The sequence below is a fragment of the Callionymus lyra genome, chromosome 9 (assembly GCF_982586985.1).
Source record: "Callionymus lyra chromosome 9, fCalLyr1.hap1.1, whole genome shotgun sequence".
NCBI lineage: Eukaryota > Metazoa > Chordata > Actinopteri > Syngnathiformes > Callionymidae > Callionymus > Callionymus lyra.
The window spans coordinates 11,281,514-11,290,723 of record NC_141826.1 but is presented as its reverse complement, the minus strand read 5'-3'; the positions used below and the strand labels follow the sequence as shown (position 1 = coordinate 11,290,723).

At 32.1% G+C, this 9,210-nt stretch overlaps 1 protein-coding gene across 2 annotated transcripts in view; it reads right to left on the bottom strand.

Moving 5' to 3' along the window:
• Window positions 1-478: 478 nt before the first annotated feature.
• Window positions 479-9,210, bottom strand: part of LOC148071822 (PDZ and LIM domain protein 7-like) — a 55,392-nt gene continuing 46,660 nt past the window's right edge. The window contains exons 10-11 of one of the 2 annotated variants that reach the window (XM_087798599.1): window positions 3,789-3,904; window positions 479-2,297 (exon numbers count right to left, since the gene is read on the bottom strand). In XM_087798599.1, the coding sequence (XP_087654725.1) occupies window positions 2,211-2,297; window positions 3,789-3,904 (203 nt within the window). In that variant the 3' untranslated portion in view covers window positions 479-2,210. The remainder of the gene's footprint in view (window positions 2,298-3,788; window positions 3,905-9,210) is intronic. The other variant, XM_087798598.1, reaches the window with a different exon arrangement.

Genomic DNA, 9,210 nt, shown 5'->3' with positions numbered 1-9,210 from the left:
GGATGATTGATGGAAAGATGGGTGGATGGATGATTGATTGATGGAAAGATGGGTGGGTGAATGGATGACATATGGGTGGATGGATGATAGATGGGTGGGTGGATGATTGATGGAAAGAAGGGTGGATGGATGACAAGTGGGTGGATGGATGATAGATGGGTGGGCGGATGATTGATGGAAAGAAGGGTGGATGGATGACAAGTGGGTGGATGGATGATTGATAGAAAGATGGGTGGATTGATGACAGATGGGTGGATGGATGATCGATGGAAAGATGGGTGAATGGATGACAGATGGGTGGATGATTGATTGATGGAAAGATGGGTGGATGGATGGCAGATGGGTTGATGATTGATTGATGTAAAGATGGATGGATGAAAGATGGTGGACAGTTACAATTACAATTCCATGGCAGTAAAGCAGTCAAGAGAAGAATATTTTCTGTTCACACCTGAAATAAAACCACTAACATTCAACAATAAATCAAGAATCGTTTGATCGAGAGAAGAGTCGTTTTATTTTGTAGGAAACATCACGAGCTATAAAACATATAAACGCATATTCAACAAGAGCCTGCAGGAAGTTTTTTATTCTAACAGTGGAGACTCATTTTCTCAGTGACGTATGTTCATTCCAAACATCCGTGTACAAACAACAACTGCACTTTCTTCTCCCATTTAATTCATGAACAAAAAAAAAAAGAAACTTTCATGACCAAAAAAAAAAGAGGACTTTTTAGATCCGCCGTCGACTCGAATTTGGAGTCTGTCTGGAGAGCGGCGCGTTCAGCGGAGCAGAAATCTGTCTCCCACATTTTCCGCCCGACTGGACGCCCATTAGGTTAATGGCCGCTGCAGCAAGAGGCAGTTGTTGGGCTTCTAATCGCCGCCGCCACTTCAGCGCGGAGCTGGTCGTTATGGCGATATTTGAGCTTATTAGAGGCTCGCCGGCTTCGCCGACACGGAGGAGGTTCTGACAACGATGATCCGACTGAACAAAGGCGGCGTAAGTGGAGTTTGTGTCAGGAACGGCTTCGAAGTCTGGAAAGTGAAACTCGTAGATCACATGAACGACTTCTTGACGACTTTACGCTTACGTGGAGTGACTTTTCTACGCAACGATATGAACGTGTATCGACTCACGATCAAAATAAATATTCTTAAGCATATTTAAGGAATAATTGATTTAAAAAATGCTGCAAAAATTGATTATTGATTATGAATTTTTGGACAAGATTCTGTTTTTAAGTAAAGAGGCAACGTAATGTTATTAGACTAGATCGGTTGTTGTTGCTGTCGTGAACCAACAGGGGCAGCAGTGAGAGAAAAACAAAACATTTTTAGAGAATGTTTTTTTTAAATGTGCGTAATTATGGAAGTATATCAGTGTCATCAGAATATTAAACAGTTTTTAATAAAATATTTTTTTACAAAAAAAAAGGATGTAAAATGTTTTATGAAATATTAAATTTTCACTATATAATTTGATATTGAAATTTTGCTATTACAATTAAACTAAATAATTTGAATATTTTCTAAATTAATTATTTTTTTACACATAGAGTTTTGTTATTCTAAATCCGAAAAATCATTTCATAAATGTAATGTTTTTTTATTTGTGGCCTTTTAAATTCAATAAAAATAATGTTGGTATAATAGTGCGAACAGAGTCGAGACAATATTGAACTTAAAATGCTACAAATTAAATATATACTTAATTTAGAAAATGGAAATTGAATGATTAGAATTACAAAATTGAACTCTATGTGTATAAAACAAAAAAACAAACATTTTTCAAATCAAAAATACAGACTCGAGCTTTAATACAAAAATGATTAAATTATCCAATAAAAAACGGTTCAACCTTTGCATTATAGAGATGATTTAATCAAAAATAATAAACAATCATTAAATGCTTTTTTTTTAAAAAAATCAATTTATTAAGATTAAATTGAAATCTTCCAATATTCCAATGCCACTGATATACTTCTATCCATAAGCTTCAGAAGAATAAAAACACTCAAATGAAAACAATAATTTCCGACAGTGTTCTTACAAAATCCAAAAGCATCCTTCGAGTCTCCATAAAAAAAACAGGAACATTAGCAACAGTAAACCAGGATATGTCACGATGTGAGCGGCGGGTGAAAGAGTCGCTGCAGGCGGCGAGGAGGGAAAAGTGCCGCCTCTGAAGATGGAGCTACTCGTCCCTCACACCGGAGCGAAGGCATGGCCTTTGCAGAGCGGCTTATCTTTCTTAGAGTAGAACGTCTTTCCCTCCAGGTTGATTTGGCAGAGCTTTAGTGGCGGGAGACAGACGGGAGTCAAAGTCTGGCCAAACGTTTTCATGTACATAAGCGAACAGGAAATAAAAAAATGAAGAAAAAAAAGGAGCCTGACTTAGAAGGGAAAAAGAGTCTAGACTGCAGCAGAGGAGATTATTTATTGAAAGACTTCACACCTGTCACTCAAACCGCATTCACGGTCGTCAGCTAGCGTGCGTTAGCAAAACCACGTATGATAAAAGTCATGGTAAGAGAAGTTTTTCTTTAGTTGATGATGTTTATGATCGTTTAGTTACATCTCAGGCAGAAAACACACTCGGTAACTTAACACTTATGACTGGGATCAACTCCCACGATAAAATAATATATTTAAGAGTCACTCTAGGTAACCTAATTATTTGGTATTATTTTAAAGAGCTATTAAAAATGTGTCAAAAGGTATTTAAATGTACTAAAACTTTTTATATTTAAAATGATACAAATTCAAATAATTTGTCATTTTAAGTACACATTTCTTGTCGTTTGTGCCTAATCACACCATAAAATACTCATTTAATGATGTAATTTAGTAAAATATTTTCATTTTATATAAAGTCTTTAAACATGTTTAAAAAGTATCACTTCTTAGATAGAATGTAATAATTTATGCTCCTCTGCACCAAATAAATCACAAATTAAAGTGGATTTTAAACGGGTGTAAACATTTTCTAGCCTCGCTAGAAGTTGGATATGAAGCACTTTTGTGACATTTTGTGTCTTTAAAAATTACAATATAAATTCAGTTAATCACAAATAACAAAAAATAAATATAATTATAATATTAAAGGGATTTTATGAACGTTTAAAAAAAAAAAAAAGTATACATTATGTATGTGTCCAACAGCAGATTCATTTATGGTCACGTTTTCGACAATTATTAACGATATTTATTTTAAAAGAAATTATATCAGAATCTCATGAGACAAATCTGGGAAAACCTAAAGATCTTTTTGTTTGTCATCTTGCCTTGATTTTTATTTTTTTTATCTTAAGCGAGGAATTTTGGCAAATCGACATAGATAAGAAAGTTTGTTGCTTCATAATATTGAATAGTCCAGTTTAACATATAAAATAATAAAAATGTCTTCTATTTTTTTATTAAATGTTGAAGCTATTTAAGACTTTTTGATTTTATTAATTTAATTCAAAATGTACATCAATATTTCATATAATTTGTATATTGAAATAATTAACTTGTTGTTTTATAAATAATTGAATGATTTATTTATTTTTAATTAACATTACTTTTTTCACATGAAATTTGATATTCTAACTCAGATCATTCAAAAGTAAATAAGATTGTGAAATTTTCTGAGTAAATACTCAGAATATTTCAGTTTCATTAAAACATGGTTTGAAATATGCCGGATAAATGAAAGGTTGAGACGAGGTCTGTTCACATGATATCACACGAGTTGCTCTCAGCATAAAAGGGAGATGAATCTAAAGTTTCCGTCAGACTCACCGCGCAGACGAAGCAGGTATCGTGCCAGCTGTAGCCCAAGGCCTCCAGGAATCGATCGCCCGCATCGATCTTGAAGTCGCAGCCGTGGCATTTGGTGCCAAACATTTTCTCATAATCTTCAAAAAAAAAGAAAAAGAAAAAAGATTGCAGAGATATATCTGTAAATGGACGGATAGTACTTTATTTTTCCGTTGGGAAGGTTACTTCAGAAGATTAAAAACGTATAAATCTCTTCCCGCTTTTGTCCGGCTTAATAGGAAAAGTATATATTTCCTGTTACAAGGTTGAAACCAACAGACTCCAAAACAACTTCATCTTCAACGACACTTGGTTGGTGCTGGACGACACTAGCATTGTTAGCTTCCTAGCATTGTTAGCTTCCTAGCATGCTATATTAGCATATTTGCATTTCGAAAAGGAAGGCTTTTTACAGAAACAAAAAAGACATGGGCCACTTTAAAACTTTGGATTTTTTTTGGTTTTCTTACTGAAAATTTTATGAAAAAAAACCCTGTCAAAAATCGAGAAAATATCGATATAGACTATGTAAATATTTCCACCATTTGTTCATTTTTGTGTTGCAATTCAACATTCTGCCGCTAGATGGCAGCTGTAAGCTAAAGGGATGATAAAAATATCCCATGAGATCTGCAATGACTGAGGACAAGAGGATACAGTCGACTCCAGCAGCTTTTAAAGCTGATGTTTGTATTTGGTGTGGTTTAAAAAACAAATGAAAAGTAGTTACGAGTCTTGCTTTCTTTAAGTCAAATAATTTGACAATACTACAAATATATACTTGTGACTACAGTATCGCAATACATCGTATCGTTCCCCATAGATCGTGTTACGTATGGTTTTGCCAATACCAGCCCTTAGTAAAAAAAACATATGATGGTTAGAAAAATGTACATGATCTGAAAGTAAAAGTACACATGTATGTTTTAAACAATATTTCTGATTTGAAGTTGTCTTCATCGGGGACAGAGACGTGAGTAAAAAGTCAGTATTTAAAAAAAGAAAAAAAGATTCTCTCTTCGCAACTGAACTTGTCATCATGTAGGCTGACTCTTAAACAAAATTAAAAACAAACAAACTGATGACTTAACTCTCACAAAGATGGTTACACTGTTGCGCAAAACTAATTTAATAATCATCAAAACACCATTTAAGCCTCTATTTTACTATAAAAATGAATAAATCAAATGTTTCTATTTTTTCTTTTTGAAGCCAAAATTGTGGTCATTAGTTCAACACTTCAACAAGCTATTATTGATTATAAAAAATATAAAAACTCACTTCTGTAGTGAGAACACGTGTATTACAGTTGTTGATATATTTATTATTATTACATTTATTATTGGGTTTTGTATTAAGGTTATTATTTATAACATCTTAACTTTAAGTAAATGTATTATATTATGTAATGTGTTTGTATGTTTTAATCTGAGTTTAGCAACTGCTGTGACTATTTGAAAGCGCCCTAAGTGGAAAACACAAATGTGTATCGATCAACATGTAACGCCAAAGGACCTCCTTGGCAGCGGTTTGAGTCGTCTGGACCACAAGGTCGCTTTTGTGAGGCCATTGAGCAAGACATTTATGAACCATCTGTTCCCCCGTCAATGACTTCGATGGTCATAATGAGCAGCAAAACAATGTCGACCCTTAACTTTGGTGTTGTTCCGTCCTCCTACTGTAAGTTGTTTCCTCACCAGAGCGGGCAGGGATTACAACGGCAGGAAATTGCTACAGATACTTAAAGTGGATTTGCTACTTCCCCAATCATCGGCGACACTCGGCTTTAGAGCCGCCGCTCAAGAGCGAGCGAGCGAGGCTCAATCCCTGCAAGATGCCGACTCAGCAGAACGGTTATCAGCGCTGAAGGTATTATTCCGAGTGTGAGTACTCCGGGCTTTTGACTCTGATAAAGCGGCATTCCATGTCGAGAGCGCCGCGAGCTAAATCATGGACGGCACACAATGGCGGAGCACACACCATTCATAAAAGGTGTGCAGCGAGAGAGTGAAGCCAGGCTGGTCCACGGAGAGGAAGACATCAAACACGGTGATTGACGGCGGTGGAGAGACGTAGAGAGATCGTAACACGAGCGCACGGATAGAAACATGAAAGTTGATCTACGTGGACACGGATGTGATGCGACGCACACGTGTTCTGATGATCCTGACCTTTGTTAGTGCACACGTTTCATCGAACATCCACAGTCACCGCAAAACTTTAACAGATCATTTACAACAAGAAATAATGTTTGATTTCAGGTGAAAATTGTTTGATTTCAGTTGGAAATTGTTTAATTACAGTTAGGATTGTTTGATTTCAGTTGAAAATCATTTGATTTCAGTTTAAAATTATTTGATTTCAGTTTAAAATTATTTGATTTCAGTTAAAAATTGTTTGATTTTAGTTGAAAATCATTTGATTTCAGTTTAAAATTATTTGATTTCAGTTAAAAATTGTTTGATTTTAGTTGAAAATCATTTGATTACAGTTGAAAATTGTTTGATTTTAGTTGAAAATTGTTTGATTACAGTTGAAAATTGTTTGATTTTAGTTGAAAATTGTTCGATTACAGTTGAAAATTGTTTGATCACAGTTGAAAATTGTTTGATTACAGTTGAAAATTGTTTGATTTTAGTTGAAAATTGTTTAATTGCAGTTAAAAATTGTTTGATTTTAGTTGAAAATTGTTTGATTGCAGTTTAAAATTGTTTGATTTTAGTTGAAAATTGTTTGATTGCAGTTAAAAATTATTGGATTTCATCTGATAATTGTTTGATTACAGTTGAAAAGTGTTTGATTTTAGTTGAAAATTGTTTGATTGCAGTTAAAAATTGTTTGATTTTAGTTGAAAATTGTTTGATTGCAGTTAAAAATTGTTTGATTTTAGTTGAAAATTGTTTGATTGCAGTTAAAAATTGTTTGATTTTAGTTGAAAATTGTTTGATTGCAGTTAAAAATTATTGTATTTCATCTGATAATTGTTGGATTACAGTTGAAAATTGTTTGATCACAGTTGAAAATTGTTTGATTACAGTTGAAAATTGTTTGATTTTAGTTGAAAATTGTTCGATTACAGTTGAAAATTGTTTGATCACAGTTGAAAATTGTTTGATTACAGTTGAAAATTGTTTGATTTTAGTTGAAAATTGTTTGATTGCAGTTAAAAATTGTTTGATTTTAGTTGAAAATTGTTTGATTGCAGTTTAAAATTGTTTGATTTTAGTTGAAAATTGTTTGATTGCAGTTAAAAATTATTGGATTTCATCTGATAATTGTTTGATTACAGTTGAAAAGTGTTTGATTTTAGTTGAAAATTGTTTGATTGCAGTTAAAAATTGTTTGATTTTAGTTGAAAATTGTTTGATTGCAGTTAAAAATGATTGGATTTCATCTGATAATTGTTGGATTACAGTTGATAATTGTTGGATTACAGTTCAAACTTGTTTGAATACAATTCAAAATTGTTTGATTACAGTTCAAAAGTGTTGGATTTCAGTTGATAATTGTTTGATTACAGTTCAAAAGTGTTGGATTTCAATTAAAAATTGTTGGATTACAGTTCAAAATTGTTTGATTACAATTCAAAATAGTTCGATTACAGTCAAAAAGTGTTGGATTTCAGTTGATAATTGTTTGATTACAGTTCAAAATTGTTGGATTTCAATTCAAAATTGTTACATTTACAGATTACATTTAAAAATGAGGTAGTCCAACACCTACCTCACCCAAACATAACCTAAACCTCCCGATGAAAAACTTGTCATTCCTTCTTTTCTATCATCTTCTAGTTTCTTTCTTCACACAATTGCCCTAATTTTTCCCGGAACATCTCTTGAATACACAATGGAGGATTTGGAATGAATATTAAGAAGATAAAAAGTCAACCTAACCCTTTGATTCAGATGTTTCTGTATGAATGAATCATCTTTCCTAGAGACACAGAATACATCCATCTGTAATGATCTTCCACGAATTGTCGGTTCAAATGCGGAACAACTTTAAATCATGAATATACATTTCTCTGCTAATCCAAAAATTAAGGTCGGCTCGGAACAAAGAATGAAGTTGTACGACAATATTTCAGCGGGAACTTGAAACTCAAAAGTTGAACTTTTACAAATTGAAATTTTTAAGTCGGTAAAACTTTGGCCCCAAATTTGAACTGATTTTTTTCTACTCAAGCTTTTCAACCAACGACTCTTTCACAGTCTGATTCAGAAAAACACATTTACACCTTCATCTCCTCACGGGGATCCATGGGAAACTGTTCAACTGGTCTTAACTGGTTCTACACTGGAACTTATGACACTTATAGCATCTTGTTCTGGTAAACATTTAAGAAAAGTATTGATATTTACCCATTTAATAAGAATAATTGTAGAAATGAAATTATTCGATTGCAGTAGAAAATTGTTTGATTAGAGTTGAAAATTGTTTGATCACAGTTGAAAATTGTTTGATTATAGTTGAAAATTGTTTGAATACAGTTGAAAATTGTTTGATTATAGTTGAAAATTGTTTGATTACAGTTGAAAATGGTTTGATTATAGTTGAAAATTGTTTGATCACAGTTGAAAATTGTTTGATTATAGTTGAAAATTGTTTGATTACAGTTGAAAATTGTTTGAATACAGTTGAAAATTGTTTGATTATAGTTGAAAATTGTTTGAGTACAGTTGACAATTGTTTGAATACAGTTGAAAATTGTTTGATTATAGTTGAAATTTGTTTGATTACAGTTGAAAATTGTTTGATTATAGTTGAAAATTGTTTGATTACAGTTGAAAATTGTTTGAATACAGTGGAAATTTGTTTGATTACAGTTGAAAATTGTTTGATTATAGTTGAAAATTGTTTGATTATAGTTGAAAATTGTTTGAATACAGTGGAAATTTGTTTGATTACAGTTGAAAATTGTTTGATTATAGTTGAAAATTGTTTGATTACAGTTTAAAATTGTTTGATTATAGTTGAAAATTGTTTGATTATAGTTGAAAATTGTTTGATTATAGTTGAAATTGTTTGATTACAGTTGAAAATTGTTTGATTATAGTTGAAAATTGTTTGAATACAGTGGAAATTTGTTTGATTACAGTTGAAAATTGTTTGATTATAGTTGAAAATTGTTTGATTATTGTTGAAAATTGTTTGAATACAGTGGAAATTTGTTTGATTACAGTTGAAAATTATTTGATTATAGTTGAAAATTGTTTGATTACAGTTGAAAATTGTTTGATTACAGTTGAAAATTGTTTGATTATAGTTGAAAATTGTTTGATTACAGTTGAAAATTGTTTGAATACAGTTGAAAATTGTTTGATTATAGTTGAAAATTGTTTGATCAAAGTTGAAAGTTGTTTGATTACAGTTGAAAGTTGTTTGAATTCAGTTGAAAATTGTT